The sequence below is a fragment of the Sander vitreus genome, chromosome 4, assembly GCF_031162955.1.
Source record: "Sander vitreus isolate 19-12246 chromosome 4, sanVit1, whole genome shotgun sequence".
Lineage (NCBI taxonomy): Eukaryota > Metazoa > Chordata > Actinopteri > Perciformes > Percidae > Sander > Sander vitreus.
In genome coordinates this window covers 18059944-18077118 of record NC_135858.1, presented here as the reverse complement: position 1 = coordinate 18077118, position 17175 = coordinate 18059944, and the positions used below count along the sequence as shown (strand labels likewise).

At 41.6% G+C, this 17175-nt stretch overlaps 1 protein-coding gene across 2 annotated transcripts in view; it reads left to right on the top strand.

Moving 5' to 3' along the window:
- megf6b (multiple EGF-like-domains 6b) overlaps window positions 1-17175 on the top strand; it is a 64915-nt gene that overhangs the window by 41152 nt on the left and 6588 nt on the right. For both annotated transcript variants that reach the window (XM_078248820.1, XM_078248821.1), the window contains 24 exons: window positions 2182-2304; window positions 4438-4563; window positions 5269-5391; window positions 6010-6132; window positions 6247-6384; window positions 7029-7151; window positions 7402-7524; window positions 8961-9131; window positions 9792-9923; window positions 10064-10192; window positions 10315-10443; window positions 10689-10823; window positions 11348-11482; window positions 12064-12189; window positions 12280-12411; window positions 12810-12938; window positions 13088-13219; window positions 13693-13821; window positions 13920-14048; window positions 14372-14500; window positions 14594-14722; window positions 16119-16247; window positions 16405-16533; window positions 16909-17037. In XM_078248820.1, the coding sequence (XP_078104946.1) occupies window positions 2182-2304; window positions 4438-4563; window positions 5269-5391; window positions 6010-6132; window positions 6247-6384; window positions 7029-7151; window positions 7402-7524; window positions 8961-9131; window positions 9792-9923; window positions 10064-10192; window positions 10315-10443; window positions 10689-10823; window positions 11348-11482; window positions 12064-12189; window positions 12280-12411; window positions 12810-12938; window positions 13088-13219; window positions 13693-13821; window positions 13920-14048; window positions 14372-14500; window positions 14594-14722; window positions 16119-16247; window positions 16405-16533; window positions 16909-17037 (3132 nt within the window). The remainder of the gene's footprint in view (window positions 1-2181; window positions 2305-4437; window positions 4564-5268; window positions 5392-6009; window positions 6133-6246; window positions 6385-7028; window positions 7152-7401; window positions 7525-8960; window positions 9132-9791; window positions 9924-10063; window positions 10193-10314; window positions 10444-10688; window positions 10824-11347; window positions 11483-12063; window positions 12190-12279; window positions 12412-12809; window positions 12939-13087; window positions 13220-13692; window positions 13822-13919; window positions 14049-14371; window positions 14501-14593; window positions 14723-16118; window positions 16248-16404; window positions 16534-16908; window positions 17038-17175) is intronic.

Sequence of the window (17175 nt, the reverse complement as noted above, 5' to 3'; positions counted from 1 at the left end):
TAGTGATAAAGCCACAGAGAATTAGTGCTCCACCGTGCAGTTCGCCTCAGCTCTAAGGAGGTTTGAGGCCCACAACTCTACTGTTATTAGTTTACCTTTATTGCTCTCAGTTGGTAGAGACCAGAAACAGAGCTAAAAGAAGAACATTGGACTTACATTTGGCAGGTGGCCAGAAACACAGTGCTAAATTTGTGCTAATGTTGCTCTATATCTGCTGAATGTGTTAATATGCAACTGTTTTAATAGCTTTGCCAAATCTTAAACTCCAAAGGTTATGATGTCAACAAAATAATTGTGTAGCATGCAACTATAGGCTATAACTTGACTCTGCCAGATGGATTTGCTCGGCATATCCATCTGGGAACTTTCCGTTGGAGAACTTTTGGGAAGGGGCGAAAATATTGGTTAGCTGATTGGATAAACCATCTGTCTATCACCATCTATGTTGGTGATAGACGGGCCAAATCAACCAATCAGATCAACAATATATCAAACTCTTGCCGAAACCAGTCGGGAGAAGAGCAAAAACATCTTTTCTCAACATCTGCTGTCTCAAGATGCCAGACTGATCTGCGAGTGGAAAACTGGAGCTCGCAAGATCAGGACGGTCTCACGAGGCTAGCAACTATATACATGTATTTATGATCTATACCCAGTTATTCTTTGCTGGGTTGCTGTGCCGACTCACATTGGGTGAGAACCAGGGTTCACCCTAATTGTCTATCACAGCCTGTGATAGACAATTAGGTCTATATGTGTCAGCCCAGGGCTGACACATATAGACCAACAACATATCACACTCGTATTCCAATCTATAGACAATTTAAACTTTGGAATGTGGAAGAAAACTGCACTGAGAGGCGAAATATAAAGGCAACTGTATACGTGCATTTATTTGCAAATGAATCTCCCCACTGAGGGTGCAATACTGTCTATTTATGTTTTGGAGAGAGGGGGTTTGATTCTACTGATCTGTTTAATGCAATGTTTACAACACAGTGCCCGAAGACAAAATGTGTGGTAAGTGGTGAGACAGTACAAAACAACAAAAAAATAATTATGACAATAAAATAAAAGTAAATTTCCCCTTAGTAAATTTAATTATTTAACTAATTTATAAAATTAGCTCTTTTTCACTGGAGTTCCTTTTAATTCTTGAAATAGTTTCTTTCTGAAAATAGCTTCTTGTAGTCAGGACTGTGCTTAACAACATATTTCTCAACCAGACATTAAACTTGGCGCTGACTAATAGTCTTTTATGATGTGTTAGCTGTTTTTATAGACATGCAGCAGCCAAGAGACATTCACACTCACCTTTTTAATGTGTCACACCACTTTTTTGCGGCAAGCAACATTTCCAGTAACTTCACTGTGATCATTTTAGTAACGTTAAAGCAAACAGGTAACATGTCACTGGCCTGGGGGGGAGGTGGGTGCGACTTCATGTCCTATTTTTCTTGATGGTGATGGCAGTAGATAGCCTGACAAGCCAGACCCACATCAAGATGCTGCAAATTACATTTGCTGCCGCTAGGGTGCGTCTAGATTTCTAGGCTAGGCAGTAGACGGGCTGTTAGAAGTCCAGAGCAGGGCTTCATAAATCAGCTCTGATCTCACAGGGGGTCTGCTGAGGAACAATTTATGAGTCTTTGACCCCTAAAATAAGAAATGTTTAGGCACACGGCTCATTTGAATCTTGTCACATGGCAAGACAGTCATGTTTTGCTCACCAGCACTTTCCCAAATGTAGAACCCCCTTCTTTTATTTGTTTATAATCTCAACGCTCAAGCTGAGAGGAATGTGTATGTTTTGCATCCTCTGATTTTAAGTTCCCATATGTTTGCTGAACCCAAGGGACTTTGACAAGAAGCAAAAGAATTTAAATTTGGTTTTAAATGTTCAGTAGTTGTTACCACATGGTGGATTTGTTTGTTTGAGCTGTAATGCACTTGGAGAATACATTCCCTTCTCATCCATCATCTCCTTTCTTCTCCGAGTACATCTTTATCCTAAAATCTGCATTAAATTCCTCCCTTAGCTTTGCAGATTATCTGGGCTTTACTCTTGGGACCAATATTTTTTCTCATAATGAGAGGATTTAGTCAAATTGCACTAATTTCTCTACCGTCCCTCTCCTTCTGCTTGATTCTGTCTTTTCTTTTCTCCCTCCTTCCCTACAGATATCGATGAGTGCCAGGTCCATAATGGAGGCTGCCAGCACAGATGTGTTAACACCAGGGGCTCCTACTACTGTGAATGCCTCCCAGGCTCTCGCTTGCATGTGGACGGCCGCACATGCCTCAGTAAGGAACATTACAGCTACGTGGCAATGCCTACATTGTACAAGCTGGAAAAACAGAAGTCATTGAAATAATACTTCTAACAGGGAGTTAGGTCTTCATTAGCATACTTTGACTAATGTTACAATACAAAAGCTTGATTTGAGGTTTCATCCATCCTTCCGGTTAGAAACAGAATATGAAGGCCTACAAAGTTTTAGTTTTGTGTGGCCCCACTTTTTCAAAACGTATATTACACTGGTTCTGAAAAGTCTGAAAAAGTCTGAAAGTCTTTACTGTGAGCATTATATTTTGGTCATTATTTTATTGAGGTTTAGCCACATATGCTTTTTGACATGGGCACTTCATCATTTAAACCACATCCATGGTGTTGCAGTAGGTGACCCCTTTGATTCTGACATAAAGCCCTATTGTGAGATGATTCTCTGTAACTCAGTGTGTTAAAACCATACAGAGTTACAGTCCCTTCAGTCGATATCTTGTAGTGGATTTCTGAGTGATTTAACTTCAACTTACATGTCCTGGAGCACATTTGTACTAACGCTCCAACTAACTGCTATTTTTATTATTGATTAATCTGCAGATGACTTTATTGATTATTGGTTTGCCTATAGACTGAGTTGTGAAAATGTGAATTGTGAAAAATGGCCATTACAATTTTCTAAAGTCCAAGGTGTTGTCATTAATTGCTTATGCAGCTTGACCAGCAATCCAAAACCCAAAAATATTCACTTTATGATGATCACTTCACAAATTCTCACATCTGAGAAGCTGGAACCAGTTAATTTTTTGCACTTTTGCTTGAAAGATTTCTTACACAATTAATTGTTAGTCAAAATAGTTGCTGATCGGGTTGACCCTGTCTTACTGTCCCTGTTTCCTGTCATCTCTCTTATAAGGGCACAACATATTCTTGCTGTTTCTTTACTGTTCCTTTTCAATCTGTAACCCGGCACATGTTCATATGACATTTTCTGTGGACCCTGAAGGACCCATCTTAGAAACCTGTCCCTGGGTAATTTGTTTAAACCTCCACTACTTAATCTTTCCTTATAAACATTTAATCAAAGATTCACCACCTATACATCTATAAGTACTTACAACTAAACAAAGTACAAAGTAAACTGTGGGTTGATTTTATTATTTTAGTTGACCGTGGTGTCCCTAGCTCTGTTTTTGTTATGTTTCAAACCTTTTCCTCCATTAAATTCAGCTTGTGTGTTATTTTACCGCTCATATAAGCTTCATTTAAATTGTATAAACTTCATATAAATCTGCGTGTTATGCTGTCACTCTTGACCTCTGTCTGTGTTTTTACGCAGTGTCTGTATGTTGTTTCTATCATGACAGATGCATTAGAATTGGGGGTTTCAGAAATAGCTAAGAAAAGAGTATAAACCTGGCACCAGTTTCTGCTGTCAGGAATGTATACAGTGTCCTGACATTTAGAGTGGAAATTATTATGTGTTTCTTGGCTTCATAAGGTGAAGTTGTTTCATTGTCTTATAGAGCAGACATTGTAGCGGGACCCAACTGTCCCTGCGAGGTCCTTGTGGGACAGCTGTGAAGAAATGACTGATTGCACTAATAATCATAGTGCACATCTGACTCCAGCCTTTGAGTATGAAAATCACCGACTTTGAAAACGCGCGGCTGTTTGGCCTCTACCTGTTGTTTTCTCTGAAGGAATCAAGTCCAGGCCGTCTACCAGGGTTTCATCTGTTGCTATAAAGATGAGAAACCGAAACGGGGAAGATGATTGAGCTGGCTTTGCCCTCAATCTCATCAGCAGACGAGCATTGTCCACCAGAGATGTCCTGCCATTCAAATCTCTCTGTGATTTTTGGCTCTTTTATGGTGATGGATCTGTTGTGGCTCAGAGCAAAGCAGTTCTCTGTGGTATTCGCTGAGTGTAGGAATGTCAGTACAGCGGTCATGACCTCTCTGAGAAATATTCCTGTGGATGTGACACAACAGTCAAATCAAAAGTCACAAAAACTAACTGCAGTTTGGATTTATGGCCGTTGATTTTTTTCTGGAAAGATGGTGGATCTTCTTTTTCTCTTTCTGTCCCTTCATTTAAATTCTCTGGCCTTTTGTCATGTCTCTCAGTTTTTCCTTTCTTTTCCTTTTCAGCTGTTCATTCGTGTGCCATCAGCAACGGAGGATGTGAGCACTACTGTGTGCAGCAGTCTGCTGCTCATTTCCGCTGTCGCTGCAAGCTAAATTACGTGCTGGCAGAGGATGGCAAGCATTGTAAACGTGAGTACCCAAACTCTGGTGTAAGGCAACACTAAACACACATCAACACATGCCACAAGATAGAAAGGAGAAATAATAAATGGATCGGTGACTAAGGAAAGAGTGCCAAAAAAACGGAGTACTTTGGAAGATTATGAAGGTGTGATTCTCAAGATTTGATCATTACATTAAAAACACATTTTCTGAATCTGGTGCCATTTGTAATTATCTGACAGAATGTCTGTGCTGGAGCATGATTAACTGTCTTGCATGGGATGAGACATTAAATTGGAGTGAATCACAGCAGTCTCCTAGCATTGTTTTTTTCTCAAATTAGTATTTTGATGTCCTTGCTTCTTTTAATATCTCCGATCTCTGGGGGTGGGAAATTATACATATATGTATTTTAAAAGACTGTCTCTCAGATACTTTTATTTTGTAATCGTTGGCTGGGAACGGCTTCCTCTAATTTTTGCAGAGCTGAAAATTCTCATCCCAGATGCTGGACATGCTTACACAAGTCAAACACACACAACTATGCTGAGTGAACAAAAAAGAGATGAGGTGGAGGTGCAGGATGGCAGTATGAATTTAAAGCTCTCCACCTGCTCTGCATTAACATGTCAGTTTTACAGTCTGGTGCCTCCACAACGGCACCAGAAGTGTTCTCCAGATGACTGACACCGGTAGATTTATGTTTATGAGTGTGTGCTTTCTGTGTTGCAGTGCAGAATCCCTGTGCAGATCAGAATGGAGGCTGTATGCACGATTGTCGTGTTGATGGTGGGAAAGCTCACTGTCACTGTAAAGCTGGTTACATTCTGGCTAAAGATGGGAAAACATGTAAAGGTAAAGTCATCAGTAACAATAATAGTGACATTACAATGATTATTAACGTAGCTCAGAGTTAATCAAGTGAAGAAAATATAAGGAGATACATATAGAAGATTATTCACAAAACAATATTGGCACATTTAGTAGCTGCTCAAGAGCTTTTGGTCATATCACACAGTCATCCTCTTCAGCAGATGGAGTTTACCCAATTGTCAAGTAGATTAAAATTAAAATGTTCTGAGCACTTAGAGATGTATTGTCCAAATTGACTCAAAAGTCAAATTTGAAGATTGGAAACAGCAGAGAAATTGAAATTTGAACTTCTACATTTTCATGTCAACTGGGAAAACGCTGTCTGCTAACAAAGACCGTGTGATACAATTGATAGCTTCTAAACGGTCCCTGTCATGATTAAGACAAGTACAGCTTTTAATAAAAATAAGATTCAGAATTCGTAAGAAAATGTTTCCATCATTGGTATTTACCAACACTGAGTTAAGTGTGTGTAAGATGGTTGTCAAGTGCAAACATGGATTTGATTTGTGAGAGTAATGAAATGAACCTGTGCAAACCAGATGTATCCCTCCATTCATAGTGTTTATTGTTTTGCTTTGTTACATATTTCTGTTACAGATATTGATGAGTGTGAGACAAAACAGGCCAACTGTGCTCATGGCTGCCACAATACACTGGGCTCTTACGCCTGTGTGTGTAACGCTGCCTATGAGCTGGGATCTGATGGCAAACAGTGTTACAGTCAGTTTAAACCCTCTTAATATAATAACATGCATAGAACCCTTATATTTAGCTGGTACAAGATAGTTGAGTCCTTTAATTAACACACATTATCTCACTGTGAATTTGTAAAAGAAATCGAGATGGAGATCGTGAACAGCTGCGAGAACAACAACGGAGGGTGTTCACACCATTGCCAACATTCAACCAGTGGGCCTGTTTGCTCCTGTAACCATGGTTACAGACTAGACGACGACCTCAAAACCTGTGCTGGTAAGAAGCTGTAATGCACTTACATATACTTCAAAACATGCTTAAAACTAATTATAAAGCAGTGATGCTCATTACATCAGCACTCATTCACAGTAACTTTCCAGAAACGTCTTATTGAATTATTGGTGTTTTATGTATAGTAGATTAGTAAATTGGTGATTATGACTAATGACTAACTGCTATTACTGCAGAGGATAGCTCAGTTAGAGTCAGTTACATGATCACTCAATAAAACTAGATAACAAAAAATCCAGAAAACAAAAGTCTGACAGTGCTCTAGACAGCCCCTGACATGCAGAACAAATATTTGTTTTAAAATACATGTTCTGTAAATAAAATAAAATCATCTTTTGGGAATTTGGGAAATCTGTAGGACTCTAATCTATTTTGCCAACATTCTCTTTTGGTCAGGAGGTGAAAAAGATATTGAGTTTTTGGCGTTAGAATACAGAAGTGAATGTTTACTGATACAATGAGGAAAACATATACAAGTTGTTCAGCGCTATTATTCTCTACTTTGACCTTAATTGTCTGTAAAACCTGTACAATTTACATGATCTCGTAAAACGTTTGTCAGAGAGCAGTGAAGCATATCGCTACAGTCAGTTCATAATTTTAGTCTCCCTGCTTGTTGTGTTTGGCAGACGTCGATGAGTGTGGAGAGCAGAGCTCCTGCTGTGAGCAGGACTGCACCAACTACCCCGGGGGTTATGAATGTTACTGCTCAGCAGGATACAGACTCAACTCAGACGGATGTAGCTGTGATGGTATGTTCAACCCTTAATCAAAATGTGGATGGCACTCATTGTTTTATGAGACTAAATATTTACCTCTGTTGAATTTGGGAGAGTTCCAGTTTGGCTGAAGACGTCAACACAAACGTACACAATGTTGTCTTTGTTCAAGTTGAACATTTACAGTTAAGTGAGAGCTGCTCGGTTAAATTACTTTGGCTTCTCTCAACTTCTCTTGATGTAGCCAAAGTGTTTGAGTGTGTGTTGCGTCTGTGTTGTTTAGATGTAGACGAGTGTCTGGCTGCTAATGGCGGTTGTGATCACACATGCCAGAACAGCGCGGGTTCCTTTCAGTGTTTCTGCCGCCGGGGTTACCGTCTGGACGAGGACCGGCAATCCTGCATCCGTGAGTATCAACATCAAAGAGAGTGGCCAAGTGGGAATCACACCAGAGACATGCCAAAGGAAAACCTGGCAAACTATTGTTGTCATACTGCAAAAACATCCCGTGTACAGAGTCGTTCAGTCTAGATTGTGAGTGTTAAAGAGCAGGTTTTATGGAAAATAAGAACTGTTTAGACTTGAGGTGGATGCAGCTGTCCAAGTGTTCTGTCAGTGAAAAAGGACTATACCACTAGCAGCCTTTTTAATTAGAGCTGGGTATGGAGCACTAGAAAATAAGGTTTTGGTGAAGTTGAACTATCTTTCGTGGAGAAAATATCTCTAATGTGTAATAGACATAGAGAATTTTTCATAAAACTAAGGAAATGTCCTGTCTTTAATATCTGTCTTTTCTTAGTTGATATCTGACAGAAAACCTACCAACGGTGGTGTTGGAGTTCAGTTTTTAGCACTTTAAAAACAGATATTCTTGTATCAAAGTAGCATTATGTTGATATTAGTCAACCTAAGTCAATCCAAGCTAATTCACTTCAATTCAACAACTTTATTAATCCCACAAGGGGCAATTAGATAAGAGCAGCTACAGACAACACACACATACATAACATCACACAAGCCTACATATAGGCCTACACCCTAGAGAGTAGATAAATAATAATCAAAAAATTGATTTAACCATTTAAAAGTCGAATTGCAAAAGGGATAAAAGAATTAGAGTGGCGATTAGTTTTAAAAGCAGCTAAGAAGTCATTTCTCTTTTTTTTACTTCTTTTTTCATACTTTAATTCAATTCAATTTTATTTATAGTGTCAAATCATAACAGGAATTATCTCAGGACACTTTACAGATAGAGTAGGTCTAGACCACACTCTATAATTTACAAGGACCCAACAATTCCAGTGATTCCCCCAAGAGCATGCATGAATGCGTAAGTGCGACAGTGGTAAGGAAAAACTCCCTTTTAGGAAGAAACCTCGGACAGACCCAGGCTCTTGGTAGGCGGTGTCTGACGGTGCCGGTTGGGGGTGTGATGAACAATGGCAATAATAGTCACAATAAAGATAATGACTAGAAGTAGTAGTTGTAATATTTCATGGTGTTGTAGAGCACAGCAGGACTTAACAGGGCGTTGCAGGGCGTTGGCCGGACATAGCAAGTCGAAGCCGGGCATTGCAGAGCGTAGCAGGGTGTAATAGGGCACAGCAGGGTGTAGAGCAGGACCAGTACTTGCTTAATAAACTATCACACTTGTTGCAAGAAAATTGTAAAGACAAGTCAGTCATCAAAATGGTGTATTTTTGTTCACGTTTTTAAAAAAGAGATTGATTTTTAAGACAAAAAACTAAATGGTATACACTGTATTTTTATTGTATTGTGTGTGTGTGTGTGTGTGTGTGTGTGTGTGTGTGTGTGTGTGTGTGTCTGTCTATCTCCCCGCAGCACTAGAAGATGCAATTGAGGCCCTGTCCAGCGGAGGTGCCATCGAGTTGCCTCTTATTCGACCCCTGCTCACCTTGATGCAGGACTACAACCAACCCCTGGAGCGCTATGACGACTATGAAGACGATGACGGGGAGCTGAAGGCCGAGAGTAACCTGGCAGAGAAATTTGGTGAGTTTTTACCCCCCAAAACCATTAACCACTCTTTATCTGATTACCTGAGTCTGACACCCCCGGGAGGTGAAGCTGTCTGACAGACTAATTTAATGCAGGCATGAACAGACCACATGGTGGGGGTTAATTACTGTGCTTCATGCTCCCAGACTGTTGGTACATACTGTAACACCACAGCTCCTTTGGCAGGAATGCTGATGCTTATATGTCCTGGCAGGAAGGGGAAGTCAAAGGCTCTGTTTTGCGTCTTCCAAAACTTACTTACTTTACTGAAGGTTGACAGGAATAACTCCTGCAAAACAAATTTAGATACATTGTTTTTGGGACCTGATGAATATTCGGCTGGGATTGAAACGTTGTCCATTCAAATACATTTGTGGTTTGGAGTCAGTGTGTGGACGTTACTTTTCTCAATAGGCTCAATAGCCTTGAGCCTACATGTGATGTGTGTACTGTATAGCTAACTACCCTCCTCCTAATTTTACTAAGACTTGTAATAATCTCTGTCAACCTTGACACATTCATCAATAAAAAAAAAATTCTGCCCTAAAAAGTCAGAGGCAGGTACCAAACTTTGAGTTCATTGTGAACTGTCATGACTCAGCTAGATGTTGGTGCTAAAGAGCAGAGTGGACTTCATTACCCTGTTGTTTCCAGTGTGTTTGGACGACACTTTCGGCAACGACTGCAGTTTGACTTGTGACGACTGTTCTAATGGAGGAAAGTGTAATCCTTGGAAAAATGGCTGCGACTGCCCCGACGGATGGACAGGCATCGTCTGCAACCAGAGTGAGGATTGGCTCAACATTTACAGACACTTTTGACACACAAACACATACACGTGTGGATACCGTCACTACTGTATCAAATTATAAAGTCAGTCTTGACAGATTAGCAGTGATAGACCCTTTTATTTTTCAATCTCACAGCATGCCCCGGAGCATATTTTGGTAAAAACTGCTCCTTCCCCTGTAAGTGTAAAAATGGTGCCAGCTGTGATCCGGTCACTGGGAGCTGCCGCTGTCCGCCTGGGGTCAGTGGGGACTTGTGCCAGGATGGTGAGTTGTCCGCCTTTGTCGCAGACAAAACCATTTGTTCCTTAATCTTCAGTGAAAACATTTCATTCTCACCACAGGAGGTAGTTATCCAACGTTTACTTTGAGTTGTTTCCTGCGTGCAGGCTGTCCCAAGGGCTTCTATGGGAAGCAGTGCAATAAGAAGTGTAATTGTGCCAATAATGGGCGCTGCCACCGGACCTACGGAGCCTGTCTATGTGATTCTGGACTCTACGGCCGCTTCTGCCACCTTCGTAAGTCCCACTGTTCCAAAATTACCACAGTCTCACCCTTGAACTCCCATATCAGGAACCCCAGATTATTAAAGCATTGATTGACAGGCTCACTGTGACTTTTACCTGCATTGCAAGTATCCATATACAATAAAGAAAAGCTTGTAAATACTCGTGTTGTGGCTATAATTTTGATGTATCATATTTCTTTCTGTGCACCATCCTGTTGTGAAATAATCTCCTCCTCCTTGTTAATTCTTTTTTAGCTTGTCCTAAGTGGACCTTTGGCCCCGGCTGCTCTGAGGAGTGTCAGTGTGTCCAGCAGAACACTCTGGAGTGTCACCGTCGCCATGGCACCTGTGTCTGTAAATCTGGTTACCAGGGCAACACCTGCAAGGAAGGTGAGCACACTGTGGCAATGCTCTGCTCATCAACACACGTTACTTACATTAACTGTAGGTTGTAGGTGTTCTGCTCTAAGGTGTTATCACAGTATATATTACAGATGACAGATTTTATTTGAATTGAGTTTTTTAACTGAAATTAAGTATGTACAAACGTTTGTACAGCACAACAAAGAAACAGCAACACAAGTCAAAGCCCCCATTCTTGATACAACTGCAGACAAAGAAAACAGAAGGAAAAATAAAGGTTGCCAGAGTAGCGAATAAATGTCCATGTATGCCAAGATATGCTGTGTCTCCAGTGTCCATACAGGCTGAAATATAGCCACGCTCAGCGGGGCACATAAATCAAATTTTGCAAAATTTGCTTTCTGACATAATCAATAAAGGGACTCAGAACCGTAACAAATGTACAGTATGAGTCAGTCGAGGATCTCCTCTAATAAAGACAGAAAAACAGTCTCTCATATTACAGTTGTCTTAACATGGTAAGTAAGTGCTTTGTCCTGTTCTGTCTCTAGAATGCAACCCAGGTACTTACGGAGCCGGCTGTGAGAAGAAGTGCGCCTGTCCACCAGGCGTGTCATGTGATCATGTGACCGGAGAGTGCCAACGAAAATGCCCTCCTGGTCATCATGGAGAGAACTGTGATCAGGGTAAGTGGCCCTACAGAGGACACCATCTCATCATGCTTTAAAGTGCTCATATTATGCTCATTTTCAGGTTCATAATGGTATTTAGAGGTTGTACCAGAATAGGTTTATGTGGTTTAATTTTCAGAAAATACCATATTTTTGTTGTACTGCACATTGCTGCAGCTCCTCTTTTCACCCTGTGTGTTGAGCTCTCTGTTTTAGCTACAAAGTGAGGAATCTCACTTCTACTATCTTTGTTGAGAGGCGCACATGTGCAGCAAGCACTGCTAGCTTGTCAGTTGCAGAGTATGAGGGCGTGCCATGCTAGCAGCTAGGCGAGCATTATAACGTGTGTTACAAAGTGACGCACGTTCGTCACGGAAGTAAATTCTGGACTACAATAGAGCTGTTTGGAGCAGTTTGTGAACAATGTTTTCTCTGGAAGATGGTAAGTCCCTTTGGGGTCTTTTTCACAAAAGACACAACACAACACAATAAAGGAAAGGGGAAAAGCCAAAAAGCATAATATGAGCACTTTAAGACTTATTTGTTATTTTGTCCTCCCATGTTGTGACAAGCCTCTCCTGTGTGTCCTGTGTCAGACTGTCCAGGGGGAAGGTTTGGAACAGGCTGCATACATCCTTGTAACTGCACCGGCGCCCCATGTGACAAAGTGACCGGACAATGCAAGTGTCCAGCAGGGACGTCAGGAAAGCACTGTGAGAACTGTGAGTTTTTTTTATTTACATATATATATATATATATATAACCATACAAACGTAACATAACAATCATACAAATGTGAATCTTTTTCACAGTGTGTCCGGAGGGTTCTTGGGGTCCAGACTGCATAGAAACCTGCCCAGTTTGTGAGAATGGAGGCGTGTGTGACAAACACAACGGGTCATGTAACTGTCCTCCAGGGTTCATGGGCAGATTCTGCCAGAACTGTGAGTATCAGCACTGTGCATTTTTGGTTTCCACAGCAACATGCATTAAACAGTCAATGAGCTGCAGAGGATGGTGACACTGTGGAATATGGAACTCACACAGTGGTGCAGTTTGGACAAGAAATAGAGCAACATGTCAGAAGACAGAGGAGCAGTTTCTCCTCCGAGGTCATTAGCTAAAATCCTTTAGCTGCCTGAAAACCACCTCAGACATAATTCACTGGGAAGAACGAATATAATTCCATTCAAACAACCACTGGCTCTTAAAGCCTCATTTGACGGCTGAATCACAGAACCAAAGCTGTCATGGGAACTTGCTGTTCTCTCTTGCAATCCGGTGTAGTCGGTCCTGGTAGATTAGTCTTGATGGTTTAGATTAAATTTTTTTTCTTGTGCAGCATGCCCGAGTGGACGTTTCGGTCAAGGATGCCAAATGAAGTGTGTGTGCGAGAACAATGCACGCTGTGATCCGGTGAGTGGGCGGTGTACCTGCACTCCTGGCTGGACTGGACACAACTGCAGGAAAGGTAACAGTGCTGGAAAAAACTAGTTATCACCTAACATAAGCTTCTAACGCTGAAGAGAATTATGTAAGAACACTTATCGTATATATCTGACAGTAAAAGTAAAAGTCCCTTTTTATGTCTGACACTCAAATGTGATGTTTCTGTTGCAGCCTGTGATGCAGGGCACTGGGGGGCCGACTGTGCAGGAACATGTGACTGTAGAAACGGAGATGGTAGCTGTGACGCTGTGACAGGCCAGTGCAACTGTGAGGCTGGTTACACTGGAACACACTGCCACCAGAGTATGTAGTTATGTGTTAAAGCATTTAAAGACCACAGTGTTCAATCTTTTATGATATCAAGTTAATATGTGTACAATTAGTTTTTATGATCATAGCACTTTTAAGTTTTTGTTTGCATAAAAATGACTATATAGTTTTTGCACACCAGAAAGTCTTATTGACAAGAACACTATGGATCACTTGTGCTCACTTTTTTATCTTTCAGTCTGAGGGCTGAAATGTTAATAAAATGAGCGGGAAAAAACTGGTAGAGCATTTGTGTTGCTTTCAGCCCACTCTGCACACTCTGTTTTATTCTTGGTGCTACAACCAGATGGTGCCAAAGTCACAATTTCAAACCCTAAATACAGTTATTTCAGTTTTGTCTCTGTGATAGAACTGTGTTATTTTACAACCAACCTTTATAAAACATGACATACATACATATCACTAGTCTGTAAATCTAAGTTTTGTATGTGTGTATATTTCCTCAGAGTGCCCATCAGGTATGTTTGGTCTCGGTTGTCGCCATCGATGTCAGTGTGAGAACAAGGCATTGTGCGACCATGTGAGTGGAGCTTGTACCTGCCAGGTGGGATGGACTGGAACCTTCTGTGAAAAGCGTAAGAGAAGATCCTTCACATCACAAATGCAAATTCACCCACTGAATATGTAGACATGATAGTAGCAGGTAGTCTTTACATCTGTGTGTGCGTTTCAGCGTGTCCTCAGGGTTTCTACGGACTGGACTGCCAGGAGAAATGTTTGTGTCTAAACGGAGGGAGCTGTGACCACGTCAGCGGAGTTTGTCTCTGTCCTGCTGGCTGGATCGGTCCGTTCTGCAACATGAGTGAGTGACAGGTGCACTTCAGAAAGTTATGAGGTTAACAGTTGCTGGCATCACTCCAGTGTTATGAAAGATGGTTGGTTTGGACATTTGTGTAGCAGCATCGAAGCACAGATATCATCTTTGTAACGCTGATTCACAGTGGAACAAAAACACGCTTGGTTTCAGAGTTATTTGGGAAAACCCAGCCCAGTCACACATGAGAAAGCACCTACTTGATGTTCCCCATGCTATGGCCTGTATCACTTACCAGACACTGGAATTTGAACTTTTGATCAGCAAAGTTCATCAAGAGGTAATGATATTGTTGGTCCCTCTCCTGGCAGCATGCCCGACTGGTTTCTATGGGGAGGGATGTAACCAAAGCTGTAGCTGCCGTAACGATGGCATCTGCCACCCGGCCAGTGGGCTGTGTGTGTGCACGCCGGGCTGGACCGGACCCAACTGCACAGAAGGTGAGTGAACATAACACACAGCAAAGTAATCAACTATATGACAGGTAAATAAGGGGTTCATAAGATGGTTTTGTCTATGCATTTTTCTAACAGAATGCCCTGCTGGGTTTTATGGAGCAGACTGTCAGCAGCGCTGCTTGTGTCAGAATGGAGCCACCTGTAACAAGACCAATGGAAAATGTACATGTGCCAGTGGATGGATGGGCACAGCCTGTGAACGGGGTAAGACTCAGAGATGTTGTGAGTAAGAGTCTCCATATGTGTGCCCACAAAACCAGCTTCAGATGAATCATTTTAAGGAAAATTCGCACAACTTGGGGCTTATTCTTGTACATTTTGCCGCCATTTATAATAATATACTCAGATCTGGGAACACTGACATTGCTACGGCAAAGACGGACAGGGCAAGAAACATATGATCAGACAGGTTGATAAGAAAGGCCAATCATTTTATTATATTTTTTTTAAACACACATTATCGCTTCCAAATAAGTTTGGCTAACGTGGGAGTTTGGTTAAAACGTATATGATTGTCTAACTGCAGGTGGTTCTTGCCTTGTCAGACTTGTTTTTTAGAAATAGTGCCAGAAATTGGGATTTTTGACTATACAGTTAAATCAATCACACATTTCTTTCTAAACTCTCACTTTGACATGCTCGTAGGGCTGGACGATAAACAGAATTTAGCGAATTACAAACATCTTTTACCGACCTAAACTTTTTCCTATCACAATTTTCAATAAACATCAGTAGCTACCACAACTCATGACATCTAACCAGAAGTTCCTCGAACCAGTCAGCCAACAGACCGGCATCTTTAACTCATCATACTGGAATTAAGAAGGGCAAATACCAGAATTAAGCCAAAATCAGAAAACTAATACGCGCACTGAGGTATAAACATTTATCGTTATGAGGAGAATCTAATCATTCACCTTGCATCTTGATTTACGCTTTAGGTTGTTTGGCCCAGCTCTAAAAACTTCTGAACTGAATTCAGCCTCATCTTGCAAAGCCATAATGATGTTGGTCAGTCTGGACATAAATGTAGAAGAATAACATTACCTGAACCCTGAAGTAAACATTTAAAACACTTGCCTCTGGTTGTTTTACTGTGCTCAGGAAATCAATCTGCTGCCTTAGCTCATTTGTTTTTACCTACAGTCTGGTTATTTGCTGGCAGAGTTTGTTTCTGCACCACAGACGGGTCTGCTCTGTAAAAGTCTCTGTCGACCCGGCAGTGACATTCCTGCTCGTTCTTCCTCTGAGCTCCACATCACACACTATCCTCCCTCTGTGCCTGTTACAACCTTTCCCTGTCGAGCCGTGCCAGGCCCAGCCCCCTCCTCATGCTCAGGAAACCTCTAATCCTGTCCCTGGAATGTCTTTACCCTCTGAACTCTGTGGCTACTACTTCTGATTGCCAACTACATACTCTGTCCAGCTATAAATTATTGAAAAAAAGAAAAAGAGAAACATGTTGCAGCCCTCAGCAGAAATATAACAACGCATGTTTCCCTGTCATAAATAGTTCACATCATGGTGTGTCTGTTTTCTTTCTCTTGTCTTGTCTCATGTGTGTGTTTCTGCTTGTGCGTGCTGCTGTATGTTTACACAGAGTGTGTGGCGGGCAGGTTCGGGGCGGACTGCCAGCAGCAGTGTGAATGTGAGAACGGCGGCCAGTGTGACAGACAGACCGGACAGTGCAGCTGCAGCGCCGGCTGGATCGGAGAGCGCTGTGAGAAAGGTGAGCCAGTGAGTCTCTACTGCACAACTGAGGCAAAACTAATGAACCAACAGAAACGTTGACCTCATTGGAACTGCTGCACTTTGGAAACTGTTGGACTGGCAATACTGTGTATTTTTGTTAATCATAACCTCTAATTTGCACCTTCTCGGCTTAGCATGTGAACCAGGCCTGTATGGTGCCGGCTGTGAGGAGAGATGTCAGTGTGTGCACGGGGCGTCATGTCACCACGTCACTGGAGAGTGTCAGTGTCCACCAGGGTGGAGAGGAAAGCACTGTGACAAAGGTACAAGCCTGCAGTTAAAGAAACTGTGGTGCTCTTGCAACCCCTGCTGGACGGAGTTTGTCCTGTTATTTGAAAATGAACTTGTTACATTTGTTACAAACCCTGGGATTTATTACAGTGTTCAGGATGTTGTTCATATTGTAAAGCCCTTTGAGGCAAATTTACAATTTTGGGCTTTATTTGTCAGGGATCTCTTACATAACATTACTCATTAAGGAAAACATAAAACCCCATGTACAATTTTCAGTTAAAATTACAGACTGGTCAACAAGTAGGATTAGAGATAGGGATAAAAGGGAAATGTGCAGAATTAAGTTTCTTTCCAAGTTATAGCTATAAACATCTCCATATTGTTTCCACTTTGTTTCCTTTCAGCATGTTTGCCGGGCATGCACGGCAGGGGATGCATGCAGCGCTGCAGCTGTTCTCAGGGCATATCCTGCCATCACGTCTCTGGAGGCTGCGGCTGTCCTCCTGGATTCACGGGAAACGGCTGTGAGCAGAGTGAGTGCTGCAGGACCAGCTTCTGCCTCCAGTCCATTTAGAAAATGAAGAAGCTTTGTTTTGTTTTGCTTTTAAAACACATTGAATGACACATTTACAATGCATCAGAAAGCAAGAACATCTCTAACTGTACATGTG